The sequence below is a fragment of the Lipophrys pholis genome, assembly GCF_963383615.2.
Source record: "Lipophrys pholis genome assembly, chromosome: 1".
Lineage (NCBI taxonomy): Eukaryota > Metazoa > Chordata > Actinopteri > Blenniiformes > Blenniidae > Lipophrys > Lipophrys pholis.
In genome coordinates, this window is record NC_137635.1 from 6125449 (window position 1) to 6146573 (window position 21125).

Genomic DNA, 21125 nt, shown 5'->3' on the forward strand with positions numbered 1-21125 from the left:
AATCATGCAAATCTCATTTGAGCATCGCACTACGCTCATGCAAACTCCAGAGAACTTTCACTGGCAATTTGTGCAACCGTGGTCCAACGTGCAGCGAGTAGTAGTGTGAGTCCAAGAGATAATTTGTGTTCAGTCTTCAACCAGTTGGGAGTCAATGACACAAATCAGGCAGCCGATGATGGTAGATTATCCAGTTTTGTACAAAATTCCTCAAATTAAATCCACTTCAACCAGTGCATGTCACTTATTTTCATTATAAAGAGTTAATTATTAATAACCAAAATAATTAAAACATTAATAATCAAGTTAATAATAATTATTATATATAAAACCCTAACCCTAACCGTAACCCTAACCCTAACCCTAACCCTAACCGTAACCCTAACCCTAACCGTAACCCTATATATATATATATATATTTTTTTTTTTTAAGTCACTACTGTATACACTATATACATATACATCCACCCATTCAGTCATATTCATAACCAGAGGCCGCCTATTGACCCTTGAAAACACAAAACCGGAGTCGCTAAAAGAACATATATACACACACAGGGAGAACATGCAAACTGTGCACCGAAATAAATAGACTTTATAGACACGATATTTTCAGTTTTCATCCTTACAGGTGCAGGTTGTACTTGTTTAAGTGACAATAAACTAAGTAGATAAACAGTGACAGTCTTCACTTCAGTGTTTAAAGAAAACCTCCACATTCGACACTCCAAATATTAGCAGACAGGAACGTTTGAAGTCCTGCTCGTCTCAAGACGCTGGAGGCCGCCGCTGGTTGATGGTGTGTCGGTTTTTGCCCGCAGGCCTGGAGTGGGAGGATGACTTCTCAGCTTTGGAGAAGAGCCGCCACCTGCAGTGTGCCAGACCCGCTCGGCGCCGCAGCCTTCCCCTGCCGGCGCCGCCACCTGAACGCTGCCCTCCATCCCAACGCTGCCTGTTCCTCACCTATGTCACCGAGGCAGACCTTGAGCTGTGAGATAGAAAGGGGTGAGTGACACACATGGACACACATCATTTAGTTTTTTTGCTAAATTTATTATGACTTCCTCGTCTCGACCCCTGCGTTCACTGTCGCCATGGCCTAATGTGACATCCACACTTGTTTTCCTCACAGACGGCCGGCCTTGGGCTCTAATGGAAAAACCCACTAATCGCTCAGATCTCGTCCTTTATCACCACTAACTCATCTCACCGGCTCGTGGCCTGTTTATGATGACTCAGGGATTTTAATGGATCACCCCCCCCCCCCACCCCCACCCCCCTGCCTCCCCGCTTCTCGAGATGGGCTGAAAGCGCCTGCCGTTCATGACATCACTGTGCGATAGTGAGTTCAGGCTCCAGAGCCAGGTTGCCAGGATGACATGTTTTCGGTTGCACAATGCCACTGGCGTCTTTCCAGCGGCGAGACTCTGGACGCCGTCTTCCATGCCAGGTTGTGTGTCCTTGGACCTCAGCTGGGAAAAGCTGAAAGAGAAGCACCACCGACGTACGCAGCCCGAATGAACGCCGCCTTCTCTTATTTATTTTTTTAAAAACGGTGGTTTTGTCCACGCTTTTCGGAGGGCCTGTTTGCCTGCTTCATTACCGGAGTGTATTCAGCTCAGAATCTATCTGCAGCTGTGACAAAATAAACAGTGTGAGCCTTCGAGGGGGGGGGGGGGGGGGGGACTGAGCAAACTCAAAGCAAAAGATAATGTTTCCACCCGAGGTTTGGTTGATTAGATTGAATGTACCTGAGGAGGACAGGAAACCTGGAGGAGAGCTCGTTCATGTGTTCACACTCACTCAGTAGTATTTGTTTCCTTCACTTCACCAGACGACACGTTGACCTTTCTGAAACACACTGAAATGTGGGCAGCCCCACAATGTGACAGAGTAAATAAGCTTTTATGTTCCTGCAAAACAAACAAAAACACACACACACACACACACACACACACACACACACACACACACACACACACACACACACACACACACACACACACACACACACACACACACACACACACACACACACACACACACACACACGGTCAAGGACATCCCACACTGGACATGGAGGCATTTGCTGGGAGCGTCACACCTGCACACGATTACATTTCAGAGCTGTTGTGCTGCGGCCACATTCCACTTAATGTTGTATTTTTGTTAGTTGTTTTGTTTTTCACATGAAATTTTTTTTATTGTTTCCCTTAGATAAATCCATAACATAGAAACATAAAATACATTAAAACAAGATTAGATTATTTTCATAAAGTACAGAAAATAGGTAAGAAAAAGGGAGAATACAAAAACAAAAGGCCAGGAATAGTAATATAATGACATTAGGTCAAATTGTTCATAGTGATAACAGTAATAGAAATAATAATAATAATAATAGAAAAAAACTGTGAAAACAAAATAGCATTATACTAACCAAGATAAGATAAATGATCTGTAGAGAAACTTAAGAAAAGAAAAAAAATCATTTTAATTAGGCCCCACCCACCCATTCCGTTGCGGTTTTGCGGATCCGTTTACACGACGACTTTGCTCGGAGTCTCTGAAGACGAAAGATTTTGAGAACGGCTCGCGAGGTGGAACTTTTTGACAACGCTCCGAATGTGTCTTTGTGTAAACAGGGGGGAAAAACAACACAACTTTCTGGAAACACTCGGGCTCAGTCTACATAGATGGAGGAAAAACGCTGCTGCTGTGCATGTGCACCTTTGGTAGTTTTATTTTGACAGTCGCCGTAATAAGAATCCAACTGGGTCGTCTGTCCACTAGAATGTCTGCGTTCCCGCAGTCTTGATGTTTAGAGTGTGTTGCTCTCTTAGTGCATGTGCCACAAAAACAAACAACAGCAGCCACTAGTGGCCCAACATGACAACTACACTTGTTTCAGTGTTTCTGCCGTTGCTATGTATACGGACGTGGTTTTCAGAAGGTGAAACTTTTTTCTGGAACAAAAAACGAAACTGAAACGTCGTGTAAACTGGGTTTTAATGGCGTCACAAAGTAAAAAGATTTCAAACTGTTTTGAGTTAAATGTTTTGAGAAAACTTAAACAAAGTGCTCTTTTTCTACAATGTGCTATTTTTAAAACCTCAATACATCTTTTATATCATGTCGTTCATCTTGAGGCTGCTTGAGCCAATTTCAATGTACATTAAATGGATTGAAACAACTATATGAAGAATAATACATGGCAGAATTGTGAAAAAAAAGACTAAAGGACATAAGAAAGGTAAAGTTTGACTTGCTCTTGCTTTATATTTTGAAACCTGTAGACTCGGGAGAGTTCAGAAGTGTGCAGCAACACAAGGCCCTCAAGCTCAAACTGAAACCTTGGATGTTGGTGCTGTGAGGCACTGCTGTGCAGCCGATTATCATTAAATAAACACCGAAAAGGTGAAAACAGGAAGTAGAACTGAAGCTGTAATGGGGCAATGTCTTTCATCTAGCAACTTCTACTGACATACTCAAAATGTATATTAAAGATTCCCTTTCAAAAATAAGTTAGATAGTCAAGTGCAAGTATCAAACTGGAAAATTAATAAATTTGTTGATAACTATTAGCTGTTTTTGCTTTTAAATATTGTAAAACAACCCTCATGTAGGACAGAGTGGGTCTGTTTCCAGTCACCACTTTCTTTTACGAAACAAGATATTATTTAATCTAATGAATGGACTATCTACCGCAGCTGGAGAAGGTAGTAACCCTAAGTTAACGCCAGGTCAAACGGATGAAGTGGGATTACTGTCTGTGTGAGGAGGGGGTGTGAATACTCTTTCATTACACAAAGAGATGCTGCCGAGCAGCATGTTTACAGACAGTTTATTTTCTGGTAAGAAGTAAATATTGCATGGTGGTTTAGACCTGTTTCCATCCAGCCGGGTGTAGCCCGGAGGGACTGTATTCAAATGAAGTGGTGGGAGGCGATAAGCCCCAATGGAAATTATGTTAACTGTCCAGCCTGACTGGCTTTATGGCTCCCAGCCACTGCTTCAGCTGAAGGGTACGGCAAACTGTTCAGGAGGGTTTGATTCTGAGCCATGCGCCTAATGTGGCTTTGAAAAATGACATCATGAAATTCTCCACCTATTTCATGGCTTTTCTCACACAAAGAAGTCTTCTGGTAACACTCGTGAAAAAGGGTAACATTCCACAATTAAATAGGTATTATAATGACTTTAATACAGCGATTCAAACGGGGTCTAACTTACTAAAAGAAACCGTAATTCCCTCTACTTCTGTTGAAATCTTTCAAATGCTGTTACATTTCAACAGTGTTAATTTTATCATGCACACACCACAGCCTAAAGCATTTTGGAACAGTCCAAATTATATCATTTCTGATTTCCTTGATCCACTTCATTGTGCTTGCCCCATAGAAATTCCTCTGAAGCTGTTATTCTCTTCATTCGACAGCTTTCCGCTGTGCAGCAGGCCGCCGAGGAAATAAAACTAGACCGAATTGAACAGGAAGCCACAGCAGAAAATGAAATGTCATGTGCTCTTCACAGAGAGAAAGGAGCAGCCAAAGGCAACAAAAGTGAGAAGAAGAAAAATAACTTGTACACCAACTTAAACAGTTAACCCTTCATTGAGCAAGTGGCCATATTTGAGAACTGGAGGATGTCTTTAACTTAGAATAATTTTTTTTTTTTGTGGCTGTGTTGCTGTTGCTCCCAATCACTTCCAGTTTGTTATTGTATGACTAACAGTTGATAGTGGAATATTTAGGGGTGAGGAAATTTATTAATGCACATGTGGCATCCTATCCTGTCACTGTACTATCCTGGAATTCACCGAGCTCCTGAGAGCGACACGTTCTTTCACTAATGTTTGTAGAAATAGTCTGCATGCCTAAGTGCTTGAATTTATACACCTGTGGAAGTGGCTGTGATTGGAACACCTGAATTCAATGATTTGGATGGCTGAGCAAATACTTTTAGCAATATATGGTTTTCTTTCGCTTCTTTAATTTTTTTTTACATATCTTTATTGTTTTTTTACATTAACAAACTATAATGTTCTAAAGATATAAAAACATTTCCGAAAACATCCTAAATTGGAGGTGATTAAACTGGTTACAGACATGGTATACAGTCTTCAAAAGACACACACGATAATAATAATAATAATAAAAAATGAAAATAAATAAAGCAGAACTTTACTGACAACTAAATTGACATTTTCTCACCTATTTGTTTATGTTACACACTTTTAAAGAGAAGTGCAAATAATATCAGGATTTTTTTTTTTTTTTTTTTTTACCCCCGGAAAAGTGTTTTCCTGAGTTCGCGCGTCCAAAATGAGCCTTGAATAAAGACTCACGCGCAGCGTCGCCTCGCGCTGCTGCAGGAGGCTGCAGCCTCGCGCTCTGATTGGCTGAGGAGCGCGACGTGTACATCAGTCAGCTTCAGGTAGCGCTCACACATGTCACACTCCTCTGTGTGTGTGTGTGTGTGTGTGTGTGTGTGCGTGTGTGAGAGAGAGAGAGCGAGAGAGAGAGAGAGAGCGAGAGAGAGAGAGAGAGAGAGAGAGAGAGAGTGTGTGTGTCCGCTGCTCGGTGTCGACCCGCGGCTGAGTGACCGTCATGAGCTCCCGCACGCCGGAGCTTCTTCTTCTCTGAGCAGGAACAAATCGGGAAAGTTAAGTTTTTGACGGTAAGAAGTCTCGTGTTTCCTCCACGTCTTCATCTCGTTCTGAAGAGGAGATGGGCTCTTCTCATTTTGAATGCATGCTAAACAAGTTTCTTTTAAAATTCACAATTGAAATATATTTGAACATAAAGTGAAAGTTGAACCATTTTAAGTTGCCTTGAGCCAGTTGCTCTTTCTGTGTTTGGTAACCTTGGGATGGGTGTTATCTGGGGCAGATTAGCCCTCCGACCTGCACCAGGCTGATTAGATGCACCAGGATGCAGAACCTGTTTGGACTGGATGGAACCGTTGGCTCGGATGTTAAAATGTCCAAGTTTCCTCTTCCAGGCAGGATTGGAGAAGCCCTGAGAGCGACGGGTGACAGAGAGGCGCTGCGATGAAGTCCAAAGGAAAGGCAGTGAGACCGTCCAGGAGGACCTGGTCCGACCCGGAGCCGGAACCCGAGCCAGACACGGAGGCGGAGCCGGGCTCCAGCGAGCAGGAGGGCTCGGAGGCCTCGGTCCGGATCGGCGGCTCCTGGCGGGGCTCTCTGAGGAGCGGCGGTGGGAAGCGGCAGGGAGCGGTGGCGGCGGGAGGAGGAGGAGGAGGCCGGCAGCGGCGGCGGCGGCGACAGCAGCACGGCTCCGGCACCAAAGAGCGCAGCGTCCGGCGGCTGGAGAGCAACGAGCGGGAGCGCCAGCGCATGCACAAACTAAACAACGCCTTCCAGGCGCTACGGGAGGCCATCCCGCACGTCAACACGGACAAGAAGCTGTCCAAAATCGAGACGCTGACGCTGGCCAAGAACTACATCAAGGCTCTGACGACCATCATCCTGGACATGTCGGGGGCCTGCCTGCCCGCCGGCGCCGGCGTCCCGCCGGAGGCCAGCGCCGCCAAGCTGCTCCAGTGCTACCAGCAGCACCTGGAGGAGGATGGCGAGGAGGGGCTGACCCAGTACCTCAACCACATGCGGGGCTTCGCCCAGCACAGCTGACGGTAAGACTGAGAGAGACAGACAAAAAAAACACCCAAACAAGAATCCAAGACTCTGATGACAAACCTCCGCGTGGAGCGACTGAAGGACCATCGAATGGACGACGAGGTGAAAGCGAGATGGCGAGCGTGGAGGAAAAGACAGCGGACTTCGTTCCCCTTTGTGTTATCTTGTTGATCTCGTCTTTTTCTGTTGAGAAACTCGCCCCTGGTCGTAACTGTCGCCTTCGGGGAAGATGACAAAGGAGTCAAGCAGCCGGTCTGAACACTGAAACGTTGAGGCGAGACTCGCTGTTTGCTCATGATGAAGATCCACCGTTTACTTTTCTCCCGCGTGCACCCGAAGCCGAGAGGCAAAGACGACAACGTTTAGCGCCTTTTTATTTGCCCTTTTGGGTTTTTGTCTTGAGGCCGGAGGGTTCAGAGAGAAAACACAATGAGAAGAGAATCCTCTGAGGACATTTATTTATTGACAAGACTTTGTATTTCCGGTCTTGAACACGCGGAGTCTACGACGTTAACGGTTACAGAGCGATGCTCATTAATCACAGACACTATGTACACTTGATATTCACATGTCTCCGCATATTCAGTCACCATCAACGTGTGTCGGGGAGAAAAACGTTTTAGATTTGGAGAATAAAGATGACATTTTCAGTCAAAAATTAATGAGGGAACTGCAAATTCATTCTTAAAACTGTGTTCTGTCTTTTATTTTATAGAGTTTCCCAATGATTCTGTTCAGGTCGACTTCGTATCGACTCTATAGTTCAAATACTGGGTTAACACATTGACATAAAACCCCCCCCACACCCCAAAAAAAACATATTTTAGGTCTTAAATGAAATCTTAAAATTTGCACATTAGAAAAGAAAAAAAAAAAAGATTCCCCGTTTACACAGCGTTTCAAGTGAAATCGCATTATTTTTGCATTTTCGTTTCAGAAAAGTTTCGCATTCACACAGCGACTTTTCAAAAACAATGTAGTTTTCAAGTAGGGCCACTAGTGGGTGCTGTTGGTTGTTTGTTTTGCAACGAAACCGTGCAGAGAACAATACGCCATAATCGTCAACGACGGCGAGTAAACGGACATTCGACTGCTAATACGAGTGACTCGACCGCAAGACTACCGAGTCGCCGGAGAAGATGGGAGTCGTGACGCTCTGGAGGCGAACGTTGCCGTCACTGTCCAGCGAGTGAAGCGTTTTCAAAAAGTGGCTGTGTTGTCGTGAAAACGGACTCTTAAAACACAACAAAACTTTTGCGTTTTCACTTGAAAATGTCGCGTAAACAGACGTTTAGCTACGCCCTGGACCGCCCGGGGCAAAGCATGACAGCGAGGCCAAAAGATGGCGGACGAACGTACTCAAGAAAGCAGTTTTAAAAAAAACAACTAAAATGGTCGACTGTAGAAAATAACTGGTTTCTTCTAAGTTTGTCTTTATTATTAGATCATGAGCCACAATACTAGTATGTTACATTTTTTTTTAACAAAAATATAGTGTTTTTCTTTCTTTCTGCCGAGTCATCCGACTGTCAGAGTGAAGGAAGTCATGCAAATGCAGAAAAAACGCCCTCCTGAGAAAGAGGAAGGTTCACTTTAACATTTCAACCACAAAACTTTTACAAGTAATCCCCACTTTTTTTTTTTTTTTGTCTTATTTACAACATCAACCATTGCACATGCTCCACCACGATAACAGCTTCTTTTTTTTTTATATATATATATATTTTTCTCCCATTAGAAAATAACCTAATCTTTATAAAAACATCAGCCGAGTGTTTGTACAGTCACCAGTCAACGTATGTTTTGCTGTGAAAGGTTTCAAGTCGCTGAGTCATTACAGCAGATGGACGCTCACAGAATTACTGTTTTAAAGGGCTTGCCTTGGATTTCCAAACGCCTCCACCTCTCATATTCCGGCAACGGTTTTAAATCACAACAGCCTTTTGAGCAAAGCTACGTCACTAGAAACCGCCGATTTTCCTGTATTTTGTGGCTCCGGATGAGATCGGCAGTCGTGGAAACAAGGACACAACAATGAACCATCCTGCTTCACCCAGTAGTTTTCACTTTAATCAAGGTTGGAGCAGCCAGTTCAGGAGGTGTGCTGCCATAATTTAAATAAGACGACTTATTTTTTTTCCCCCACTCTGTACAAACAAATCAACTGAAACATCAGAGCTCGATACAACATGTAACAAAAACAAAAACAACATGTCGTTAAAGTGCGAGTGGTCAAAACAAGTAGTTAAATATGACCTGTAAATGCCCTTATCAGTGAAAGAAAGGAAGGGTTGAAGACTGAAGATCGTTATTCCAGCGTCAGGATTGTCCAAATGCCGCAAAAATACAGAAATATAAGGCTCACCTACAGTTTAGAGTTTGTCACTGTGCTACTTCAGTGTTAAGACGCTGTTATTTACAATAAATATCCACTAAGGTGACGTTGTTTCAGGTCATCGTGTGTGTGTGTGTGTGTGTGTGTGTGTGTGTGTGTGTGTGTGTGTGTGTGTGTGTGTGTGTGTCTAAGTGGTGTTGGCCTCAGCGTTTCTTCCTGGCGGGGGGTTCGGTGGGACGGCGGAGGACGGATCAGCCAGGGAGGGGAGCTGCAGGCGGGGCGGCTCTGTGGCGTTCCCTCTCACTGTGACGTGGTCCCACCCGCCCTAAAACAAACAGGGACAGAGAGAAAAAAAAAAAAAAGAGGCCGAAATTAGCTGCAATCGATGCGTTTTCATCGTGGGGGATCAGCCTCTTTAGTACAAAACAAACCCATTAAAGCTTTTGTCTTCAGCACGGCGATTAACCTGAAAGAGACGCGCCTTCTTGTTGTTGCAACGGCTGCAAATAAAGATTATGGATCAGCAGTCAGCTTCCTCCTCAAACATTTGAGTTTTAAAACGGGATTTATTGGAGCTGTTAAGAATTTACCTCTGGAAAAGAGCATCGCGTTACACAGAGTTTTGTTCAAAAGTTTATCTGCACTTTATATTTTCCTTTCTGTGCAGCCTGCACAGAGACGGGAGTGCCCGCCACGACACAAACTAAAGAGAGCGAACAGACCAGATTTTTAAACCCTCATCTTTGATTCATGAGTGAAAAATGTTCAATAATAAACTTTTTTTTTTTTTTTAAACAATACTTGTAATGTTAAGAAGAAAATAAAAAATGCAATAATATAACATTTAACACTCTTTTTCCGATGTTATGGTCATTTAGGGTGCAGATCTGTTTCCTGAGCTCACTAACCTGCATGTTTTAGATAGCGACCAGCTCCAACCTGCCAGATTCTGTGAATGTCACACTTTCAATCTCTGCAGGAGGATTTCCTTTGAATCAGGTGTGTTACTGCAGTACAGTCAACTTAAATAATATACTTAATTTTATGCTGTCTTCAATTCTAATTAATCAAGAAGTGATATAAAGATTTTTTTAAAGTACTTGTTGTAAATCAGGTGATGATCCCTGGTCTAATAGTGTGACGACATTAAACGACTGCACAAGAAAGTCTAAGCGAGTGACGTATTCAGAGATTCTAGTTTCTTCACCCCGATGCCGTAGTCCCAGGACTGTCCTTTGGGCTCCAGGGGTTGGACGCCGAGTCGATGGCACACCGTCCCGCAGCTCAGACTGTGGCTGCCCTGCACCTTGTCTGCAATGATCCACACCTGCAATAAACCACAAACACGCTATTACTCTCAGAAGAAAACAGGTGCTGTGATACCGACCGCACCAGAATTTAAAGGGCGATGGACATGGTGCAGTGCCGATGTCCTGGTATCTACCTGGTCCAGGGGTCCGACAGAAACTTTGCGCACATTGTTGGAGATGTGTTCCCAGGAGGATCCCTGCGGGTAGCTCGGGGTCACACCCCGTCGGTACCAAAGGTTACCTGGAGGGTAAACCGGGAACAATTAATTTAAACCTGAGGACCGAGAGGACCCGCTACGAAATATGATGATGTTTGGCTGCGTCACCATTTTCATCCACAGCGTACACCGACGTCCTCCCAACAGACACCTGCTTCAGCTTCTGCTTGGCTGGAGATGGGATGTGATACCAAGAGTCTCCTGCAGGGGGAGACACAACACAAACATTGATTGACCGTTAAGATGACAACGTTTTCCACCTCAGCTTCACAGGATGACGTGTCCTGTTTCCTCTACACCTGCTGTGATGGTGTCACTGACCTGCAGGACTCTCTGCTGAAACGGATCCCCTGTAGAAAGCAGAGCCGTCCCTCGCAACGGCCCAAACCTGGCTGGCGGCCCCGATGGAGATGGACTTGAACGGTTGGTCTGTTCCCACATGAAGCCATGAGAATCCCTGAGAGCGGCAGGAAGACGTTAAAACACTTAACCTCCCATGTAAGAGAGAGTTTATTACAGCAGACTCAAAAGACAAGCAGTTCTCTTTAACTCACTACGATACATTCAAATCTCTGGAATTACACTGTTTACATATTTCTTGGCTTGGAAAAGCCTGCATAAGGCACATTTGTGGAAACTGGGAAATGAGGAAGTTCCAACTTCCAACTGCAAAGATGCAGATGTCGGGAAGGTCCGGGTTTATTCTATGAGCTTATTTCTACATTTTCATTCATGGGTGGTTCAATAAAAGGTGCCAAACTCAGAGTTTCTGACTTCGTATCAATGACTCACAGCGGGTGTCAGTGTAGTGACTCCCTGACGGCAAAGCACGTCTCCCTTGTTGCTGATTCCCCACAGAGGCACCACGTCCACGCTGCTCTGAGCGCCGCACGGCAGGATGGTCACGTCGCTCAGTGGGATGGGTGGGACTTCCTGCCACGGGCCTGTGGTGGTTAATTTGCACTTTCTGCAACAGGGAGGAAGGAAAACACAAAGTGTTGTCACGAACTCCTCTTCTATCCCTCCTTCATCCAAATTCGACGAAAACGAGGACTGCAGCTTGTCATGACAGATGTTTGGTAAAAGGCGGAGGACAGTCTGAACATGTCAGCATGCTTGTGTTGCTTTGGACAGTACCTGGACCATCGCCGGCGACGCACAAAGTCCCTGATAGTTTTATAGCCATGATACGACCTGCGAGGAAACAAAACAATGGATTGCGGATATAAATCGAGTGGCGGCGATGGCATGTGTCAGTGAAGGCAAGCGAAACCTACGCTGGAAAATCGGCAGCATACTGCCAGCCTTCCCTGTCGGTCCCTCCAGAAACGCTGTAGTCGATGGACCAGTCCGATACCTGGAGACGCATGTTTGTGTTGAATCAAGAAAGAACACGTCCAGTTTCCTAAACAGTGCTCAACACCGTGTGCCACGTATGGACCTTCTGATCGACCACACTGTGTGTTCTTACCCACGTCCACTGGGGGGAGGGAGGTTTAGAGTTTGCCTTGGTGCACTCGTGAAGTCCCGACGCGTCGCTCCACATGTAGCGGTCTGTTGGCAGCCCTCTAAAACGAAGAAGAACAACTTGAAATGAATTCAACTTGAAACTTCTTCTGGTGGTCAGACGTGACGACAGACGTGAAGCGGAGAACGTAATCAGGATTTCACTTCCTGTTTTCTGCCGTCTAACCAGGGAGCAGGTCATTAAAGACTCGTCTCTTCTCGTGGCTCTAAGGAACAGCAAGGTTTCATACAAGTTTTCCACAGATGCCATAAGACTCCTGAACTATAAATCCCACCATTTCTTTTTTTTTTCTTGTTTTTTAATCTTCTTTTACCCATTTATTGCAAATTTGATCTACAATTATATCTTGCTGTAAATCCATTGCTTCAAACTCTCGATCTGATGAGCACTATGTAATACAATCTGAATGACCAAGTATTTTGTATAAAAACACTTAAAGGCTTATTATTCACATTTAAAATACAAGAAAACAGTTCATATTCTAACAATTCAAACTGTTCAAATTCCATATATTTTACATTTATCACACATAAAGTGAAATATTCTAAGGCTTTTTCTTTTATTATCTATAACTTTATCTTTTTAGGTGTTTTTTTTAATCTATTTTATAAACTAAAAACTATAAAAATCACAACCAAGAGGTTAACTTTATTTCTTGCAATTAATAAAACAGAAATGCTTCAGTTAGTTACTGCTAATAAAAGCTTTTGATTATGATTTGTTATATTTCGTGACATATTTAAGAGTTTCATTGCAGTTCTTGACACACTTCTACTTTAGGATTCCTCACCATCTACACTGATACACATCACATTACTATCTTGGTGTTGAACACAGTAAGAAGTATCAGAACAAATAATTCATACAATACTGGCGGCGGTCCAGTACCTGTTAGTGTAACCGGTGACTGGATTCCACCTCTGGTTCTCGTAGATGTAGACGCTCTTCGCGTCCGTCTGTGTGAAAATGTTGTCTGTGCTGCTGGCCAGCCCCTGAAAGAATCCTCCTCCGTAGCCGCCGGTGTAGGCCCAGGCGGTGTGGTCGTAGCCGATCCCCCACACGATGCCCACGCTGTTACACTCCACCGTACGGAGGTGGCCTCCAACCTGCCGCCAGAACCTGCACCAAGGAAAGGAAGGCGTTTGCATTGAGAAGTCGTTTTTTTCTTTTACATTATAATCAATCACTGCCGTTTAGTTTCTCCAGGAGTGCAGAAATATTTATTACATCTGATCGCAGGGCGTGGGGTACGGGATGGCCTCCAGGCCAGCAGAGGGCTCGCTGACGAAGACGTCCCCTTTACAGGTGACGGACCAGATGGCCTGATTGGACGGGGGACCCTGGATGCTTCTGGAGTCACAGCATGACACACTCAACAGCGCCAGCTGGAGGGCGAGAGGGAAGTGAAGCCGACAAATGAGACGCAATTAGGTGCAGAAGAGAGAACTGAAAAAAAAAAAGACGGATACTTAAATTTGTCCTGGATTTCAGAACGATATTCCACCGGTTTCAGCCCGTAGATTACTACATATTCAATACTGACTTGTTCAGATGGCATTAGCTGGATTTAAACCTGAGGAGAGAAATCTGTGCCACCCAAAAAAAGCGAATTAAACAAAATGTTCTCGACATGGATTCATTAAATGTTTCATGATTTAATACAGATGGAGAAAGTATTTGAGGTGGAGTTTCAACTACTCTGGTTACTTTAGGTTAAATACATTTTGGATCTAAGCGACAGCAGGAAGACGCAGGGAGTCAGAGTTTCTCTGCTCTTCAATCGCAATTTAGAATAGAATAGAATAGAATAGAATCTTTATTGTGACTGTCACCATTACAACGAGATTAAAAAGTGCCAACCCTCATCAGTTTTTATTCGATACGCACCCAGTCGTGCATTTCCAGCTCTGTGGCGGCTGCCAGCCTGATGGGCCACCTCTGTTTGGTCCGCTCGGGAGTGTAGATGGCAAAAGTGTGTTTGGAGTCGTTGAGCACAGGGACCAGGATGGTCACTTCATTGACGAAGGCATGCAGGTACTAGGATGAAGACAGAAGAAGAACAAAGAACGCAGGATGGTTGTTTAAGTTGTTTCACCTCAAAAAAGCACAAAGACACTTTTCTTCCATCTCACCTTCTTCTCCTCATAATAGTTGTAGTAGATGAACAGGATCCCGTCCTTGTTGCCTTCTGGACCTGAAAACTGCTCCAGAGCAAAGTGGACGTCGATCCACTTGTGGGGCTTCCAGTCTCTCCACCACTGCATGGTTCCCTTCTTCACCCACACCGACTGTTCATGAAGCAGAGAGTGAATGAGTGGCGGCAGGTCCAGAGGAACTGCAGGTCACAACATGCGCTACGCCACACGCACCTGTTCTATGGCTTGTTCGTAATGTCTGAAATTATCCATCTCTCGTTTGGTTCTTTCACTGAGCTGCTCGAATATTTGCCTGCGCCACGCTGCCGTCTGAGCGGGGCTGACCGACAGACTCATGGACTGGATGGACTGGACCAAGGCTGGATGGAGGGAAGGGACAAACATTGGTCGGCGGGTTCTCCATCGTTTGTTCTGCAAACATGAATAAACTCGTAATTAAATCTGGGTTCTCACTCACATGAAGCGTTCAATGAGTTAAACCAGTTGAGCTGTGAGTGGCTGTCCACAGAACAACCGCCCCCGCTGACCCACGCCCACATCGGGTGCTCGTCGGCGCCGTACGGATCCTCCACGGCGAGGGTGTAGGTTGCCACTGACGACAGGCTGCTGGTGTCAGCGGAGTCCAAGACGGCCGATCCGGCCTGGGCCTGCTGGGTCTGAGCCTCCTCCAAGTCCACGTTGCTCCACTGGGGATCGGCTGGGCCGCCGGACTGGCTCGGGGAGGGCGCCACGCCGGCAGAGGGAACTGTGTCGTTTCCCTCTCCTTCGACTTCGAGCACAGCCGGAGCGACGGCTCCAGCATCTCCGGAGGGTTTCCTCTGCTCCCGATCCGACACAAGCTCGGAGATGAAGCTGTCGCTGGTGACTTTGGGTATTCGGGGTTTGTGTGCGCCGGCGGGCGGCTCTGATGTCTGATCAGCCAACGCATCGACGCACAGTTCCGGGGAGGCGGCGGCAGCGGGGCAGCTGGCACCATCGAGAGAGCCTTTCTCCACGTCTGATTCCACATCGCTTGCTACCGACTGAGCACAAACCTCCCCACTGAAGAAACACCCAGCGCTGGAGAACAGAGGAGGAAAAAAAAAAAGAAAAGCGCTTCAGAGTGTCAGAAACGCTGGTGTCTGTACACATCCATAGAAAACCATCAGCTGAATGGAGTTCGGTGTAGATGGGTGTCCGAGGGTGTTTCTAACCTCTGCACGCTGGCTGCGCTCGCACTGGAGTGAGATCGGTCTCCGTCTCGAGGAACGTTGACGACCCTCCAGGTTTTTCCACTCAGTTCACAGGAGGTGACGCCTTGCCTGAAGTACACGGCTCGATCCTCGCAGCTGACGGCCCACACCTGAACACAACGGCGGGGGCTTTCAGCAACGCAGCGCAGCTCCCAAGATTCTAGTGCTTTCTAATGTCGTAACGTATCGCGTCACCTGGTCGTTCAGGCCGACGTTGATCGTTATCATTTCCCCGACCATGCTGATCCAGCCGGAGCCGCAGGGGTTGTGGGAGTTCACGCCGCGTCTGAACCACACCTGGTGAACGAGAAGAGTCGAGTGAGGAACAAATCTTGTGTAGAGGAGAAGTTTCAGACCAGAAAACAGGTGATCCTTCAGGTTTGGAAGTCGTGCCTCTCTTCACAAGAATCCAAAACACGCTGTAGTAAAAATATCATAGGATCAAGATGATGATAAATATGAAAATATAAAATCAAATAGCAGAAGAAGAAAGACTTAAAACAGACATGAAATGACATAAAACGGCTACAAGTTATGTCGATAATCTATTTCCTCTTTTTTACTGAGGCACTAAAGCCATTAAAGATGAAACAGGATCAAGAGTTTTTGAGGTCATATTGCTTCCCCACACTGATTAATGAGAATTTAGCCTTTATCTGCCACAGCAGGCTGGTCTCAAAGATCAACTAACATTTCAAACTATATCACATCGCTATACTGCTGACATGATGATTGTCTTGATAAACTTCCTAATTCTCTGACTGTTTGGATATTCTTACCTTGTTGTCCTTCGTTACGGCCCACACAACGTTGACTCCCACTGCGACATGTATAACTCCCACATCTGGGCTCGGAGACTCCACCACCGCCCACGAGGCTCCTGCATTAATGGAAATATTCAAATCAAGACAGTGGGCGAAGCACAGCCTCCTCCCACCTCTGGGCATTGGGGGTACCTTTGGGACAATCCCGACCGACGCCCTCCCTCACGATGAGCTGCCCCTCCCACAACACGGCCCAGACCAGGTCTCCTGGGCCGCAGCTGATCTGGACCACCTCCCCGGGGAGGAGAATGTCGTCCCACAGAGAGCCTTCGGGGTTGTTGTGATAGATTCCTTCCCTGAACCACACCTGATGGCAAGACAGAAAGATAATGCGGAGAGACAGAAAAGCAGTCACACAGTCCGACCAAGTGGATCTCACAGATTCCTGGACTAGAAAGGTTGCTGGACGTTCAGTTTGTGTGTTCCGGCGGTACCTTGCCCTGCAGAGACACAGCCCACAGCGACAGCCGGCCTCTGGGCTCCTCACTGACCTCCCAGCCGCCACAGCTGATGTCGCTGAAGGGATCTGGCAGAGAGGTCTGCTGCGACGGGATCTGCCAGCACGCAGAGAAGCAGGTGAACAAATCCAGGCGTGAACACACCCTCACGCACACGCACACACACACACACACACACAGGACACAATAACACACACCTTTGCCCAGCTGTCCATGGCCTTGTACCTCCTGTAGCGGAGCCACCGCCTGCGACGGACACACGAGTTCCACTTCTTGTCTTTGGTGTATGTGGCAGGGAAATCGATGGCGTAGGTCCATCCCTGTGAAGAAAAAACACCTGAATCGTTCCGACAGCGCAGGAAGCAGAGCGACCAGGGACCGACACCGTTTCAGCGGCACACTCACTCCTGTCTCTGTGGGCTCTCCCTCAAAGTTTTCATCTGCATACCAGTCGCCCTCCCACTCCCAGCTGCTGGAGGGAAGCTGGAAACTGTCCAGAGGTTGATGCTGCAGACCAGTGACGTCACTCCACTGCCAGCGGTCGCTTGGCAGCAGGCGGTCCGAGAAACTATCGACGGGATTCCAGCGCTGGTAAAAATAAATAAATAAAGAGAGAAAAAGAAGTAGACGCGTCGGGCTGCACACGCACCAGTCACATCGCCACACAAAGACGGACGTTGGACTTCCATTTGTGATGTGTGATTTCTTTTTAGAACATTCTGACGTCACAATTCATCGTTTAACTGACCGTGAGTTTTCAGCTACAATCAATATCACTCATACATTCAACACAAAAAAAAGGTAGTTCTCAACCAGCAGTTGCTATAGTAGAATGAATACATGAGCTTTCTCTGCTTCACCATTTCTCTTTATATTGAGAGGACTGATGGGATTTTTAGGCGCACTGCATTATCCCTTGGATTTTCTTAGTATGCATGTTTGTAAGTGTGTGTTTTTCACGTGCTGCAACGCAAATTGCTCTATGAGGACACAATAAAACTGATCTAATAAGCTCATGTGTTGATCATTTCTCAACAATGTGGACCGACTTCTTTTGCCACATGTATTCTGCATATGTTGACATCAGGACAGTGGTGTTATGGCCTCACAGTGAGAAGGTCATGAGTTGGAGTCGAGTTCAGGCTTTTCTGTGTGCCGATTGTTTGGAGTTTGTCCAGTTTCCTCTCAGTCCCAAAAAATTGCATGTGAGGTCAGTGACTGACCCTAAATTTCCAGAACTCTTGATTTGACCCTGCAAAAGCACTTGAATACATCGTTTTATGTCTGGTCAACCTCGAAAGAGCCAAAGTAACTGAAAGAGGACGCATACTTTCGTGTCTAAAAAGTATGGTCAGAGGAGGAAGTCAGGAGCATTGCCGCTGGACTTCACAACAAAGGAAGTGGAACACTCTTGCAACAGAATGCAGAGTGCATGTTTTACCTTAATGGGGGAACTTGAATTGAAATCATATGGATGCAAAAAAAAAAAAAAAAAGGATGTGGCCTTTTAAACGTTCGTTCAATCGTGACTCACTTGATTCTCGTAGGTCTCCTCTTGGTAGCGGATGGGTAGGTCAGAAGCGTAGATGTTCAGGTAGATGCCGTTGTCACAGGCGATGCCCCAGCAGCACTGCTGAGCCGCCGTCACCCGCTTGAACTCCATCTGGGCGTCTCGGCATTGTTCCCACTGCTGCCCCGCGGTGGACAGGCTGTAGACGCGCCCGTACACGTCCACCGCCCACAGCAGGGACGCTGGCATGGCTGCCCCTGGAGCGGGAGGAGGAGGAGGAGGAGGAGGAGGAGGAGAGCAACTGAATGTTACAGAGTTTTAAAACAAGATATACAAGTCTTGTGCTGTGAGCTATGAGTGTTCAGAGTGTACACTCCCCTTCAGGACAGGTTGCAGGCAGTGTGACCTTAACTTGAACAAAACCAATAAAGAAGATGAAGTAATTTAATCCATCAATCGTCTATAATGCTGCTGGAGCTGATCCCAGACTTTGGGTGACAGGTCATTAGTCCATCACAGCTCAAACACACAAATTCACACCTACAAGTGATTTAAGGTCACGATTAACCCGGAATACATGATTTTGGACTGTTGGGAGGAAACCAGAGTATCTGGAAAAACACCCTCCACAATCACAGGAAGAACATGCAAACAGTAACGGCACCAGAGCCGTTTAGGCAAGAGTGTTAGTTACTAATTTAATTAGTATAGTATATATATTTTATTCATATGACTAATTTTGTCCACGTAAATGAGTACTTTTCTGAAGCATTTCTTCTTTTTTACACATTGATGATATTAGGAGAAAGAAAATCCATGTGGTTGATGGACAGTAACCTGCAGCAAACACTCATCACATCTTCAGTTGAGACATGATGCCAAGTTACACTAAACTAACCAAATAAACCAAAAAAAAAGCAAACCATCCTATGTTATGGCTGCGGTGTTATCAAATTTAAATCTATGAGGGTCAGAAAACACGAGCTGAAATAAAGGTTAAAGCTGGGAAAACATTTGATTATTGCCCGATAGATGATTGTGCCATTTTAATGCAGATATAACACCGTCAGTCCAATGTAATCAAATACTTTCCTGGTTAAAACCACTGCAAATATGTACATTTTTCCTTTTGCGAGGTTTCTAGTCTAAATAATGATGTGGAACTGCTGTGAACAGAATTAAAGTGCGATGAATTAAGTGTCTTATGTTATTGATCTGGACTTGCGATCTGTCCTCTTGTATGTACACACAGAAAATGACAGTGGATCCAGTAGTAAGCAGCACGGACGCTGGTGCCATTAAGGCGTATCCTCAATCACTTAAAATGAACATTTTATTCAACCAAAGAGAAAATAACAACACACAGATGAGACACGCAGGCCTAAACACACCTTAACATAGCTTCACAAACAGCCACGATTCAAACAAAGTCACGTTTCTCCGTGTCCCTGTGTAATAAGGTGAGTAAGTGTTTATTAGCGTGCACAATAATTAGACATTAGAGTGTAACTGACGCAGCTTTTCTTCATGTAAACAGTGAAACCAGCTGGAACGACAGCTTGTTTTTTGGTGCAGGCTTACAGGCTTAGCTCTCTACAAATAGCGATTTAAAACACAGAGACACACAAACCTGGAGTTTGCTCTCATAAAGGCTCTGCCGGCGGCCTGGGACGTCGCCACGGTTCATTCAGCAGGTGGAAATGAACGAGCAGCAATTTAATCCGGGATCTGAGCGCTGGATGCTCATTTCCTTTTCTCTCAGTAATAGCGACTGAGCGAAACCGGAAGTGCAGCGCGGATCGCGCTTTCCTATTGGCTGCTGGAGCAGCAGGTGTCTGCAGGGTCAGTGTCCAGCAGGGGGCGCCGCTGCTTCGTGTCTCAACACCAAAACACATTGGTGGACGCGACTTCAACGATCTACAGCAGGGGTGTCAAACTCAGATCCTCGTGGGCCGCAGCCCTGCACGTTTTCAATGTCTCCCTCCCCTGAATGTCCTGATGGTTCATCATCACATTCAGCACAAAGCCAGATAACGAGTTGCTCATTGCAATCAGCTGTGTTGAAGCTGGGAGACATGCAAAACGTGCAGGGCTGCGGCCCTCGAGGCCTGGAGTTCGACACGTGTGATCTACAGCTTCATGGTGAATATATATTCTACACTATCTATGTATAGAATACAAAGTATAGAATACATATTTTATTCTATTCTTTCTATGTATAGAATACAAAGTATAGAATACATATGTTATTGTATTCTTTCTATGTATAGAATACAAAGCATAGAATATAAATTATATCCTAAACTTTATGTTCTATAGATATTTTCTAAAAGAAACTATCAGGGAGGGGATCCAGGAAAAATAAAGTTTGGAAAAATCGACCAAGATAAAATAACATACATCTTTACACTGTGGGTAAGTTTCATCACAGCATCGCAGAATAATCATATGTTTTAAAATAACACTATATAAATATATCTATAATAATATATATAAAATGTGTGTGTGTGTGTGTGTGTTTATGTTAGTGCGTTGATATTTGTGTATTTTATTGTGTTAGTATATTTGTGGAACAGCACTCTTACCTCAAATGAGAAGGTTCAAATACCAGCCAGCCTTTCAATGTGGAGTATGGATAAAGCCCTGGCAGGTATTTAAACCCAAGCCGTGAGGCGAGAATACTCACCACTTTGAAATTTAAATTATAGTCTAACATGGGGCTGAGCAGTCATTAAAAACAATCTTTAGTTCTATCTATTAGTTAATAAACCACATATAGATGATATCTACACCAACTTCTCATTTGAAAGGCTTTAAAAGGCAGTGACAAGTTGGGATTACTGTGTTTCCCGGACAGACGGAAGAAAAAAACGCACGAACCATTGAACAGCAACACCGT

At 45.3% G+C, this 21125-nt stretch overlaps 2 protein-coding genes across 3 annotated transcripts; one reads left to right on the forward strand and one right to left on the reverse strand.

Annotated features, from left to right (window-relative positions):
• Window positions 1-894: 894 nt before the first annotated feature.
• Window positions 895-7515, forward strand: bhlha15 (basic helix-loop-helix family, member a15). Of its 2 annotated transcripts, none has more exons than XM_080463343.1 (2): window positions 895-1005; window positions 6001-7335. In XM_080463343.1, the coding sequence occupies exon 2, from the start codon at window positions 6050-6052 to the stop codon at window positions 6647-6649; it is 600 nt and encodes a 199-aa protein (XP_080319469.1). In that variant the 5' UTR covers window positions 895-1005; window positions 6001-6049; the 3' UTR covers window positions 6650-7335. The 2 variants fall into 2 exon arrangements, with proteins under 2 accessions (XP_080319469.1, XP_080319468.1); XM_080463342.1 differs by lacking the exon at window positions 895-1005 and adding an exon at window positions 5439-5676 and having other exon boundaries at window positions 6001-7515.
• A 797-nt stretch (window positions 7516-8312) lies between these two features.
• On the reverse strand, window positions 8313-19999 carry tecpr1a (tectonin beta-propeller repeat containing 1a). Its single transcript, XM_080463330.1, has 24 exons — window positions 19857-19999; window positions 18251-18483; window positions 17122-17304; window positions 16914-17036; window positions 16693-16812; window positions 16391-16565; window positions 16214-16314; window positions 15630-15731; window positions 15396-15544; window positions 14660-15261; window positions 14416-14561; window positions 14179-14334; window positions 13934-14083; window positions 13274-13431; window positions 12935-13165; window positions 11990-12086; window positions 11796-11875; window positions 11656-11712; window positions 11311-11485; window positions 10840-10975; window positions 10627-10719; window positions 10435-10541; window positions 10198-10317; window positions 8313-9315 (listed from the first exon to the last, which is right to left on the reverse strand). The coding sequence occupies exons 2-24, from the start codon at window positions 18473-18475 to the stop codon at window positions 9178-9180; spliced, it is 3624 nt and encodes a 1207-aa protein (XP_080319456.1). The 5' UTR covers window positions 18476-18483; window positions 19857-19999; the 3' UTR covers window positions 8313-9177.
• Between the last annotated feature and the right edge of the window lie 1126 nt (window positions 20000-21125).

Bases quoted from the DNA above. Each gene is read 5' to 3' on its own strand.
- bhlha15 (XM_080463343.1), top strand. From the start codon at position 6,050: ATGAAGTCCAAAGGAAAGGCAGTGAGACCGTCCAGGAGGACCTGGTCC.
- tecpr1a (XM_080463330.1), bottom strand. From the start codon at position 18,475: ATGCCAGCGTCCCTGCTGTGGGCGGTGGACGTGTACGGGCGCGTCTAC. The intron at 15,545-15,629 runs GTGACGCGATAC...CGTTGTGTTCAG, and splicing joins ACGTCGGCCTGAACGACCAG to GTGTGGGCCGTCAGCTGCGA. The intron at 10,720-10,839 runs GTCAGTGACACC...CTCCCCCTGCAG, and splicing joins TTCAGCAGAGAGTCCTGCAG to GAGACTCTTGGTATCACATC.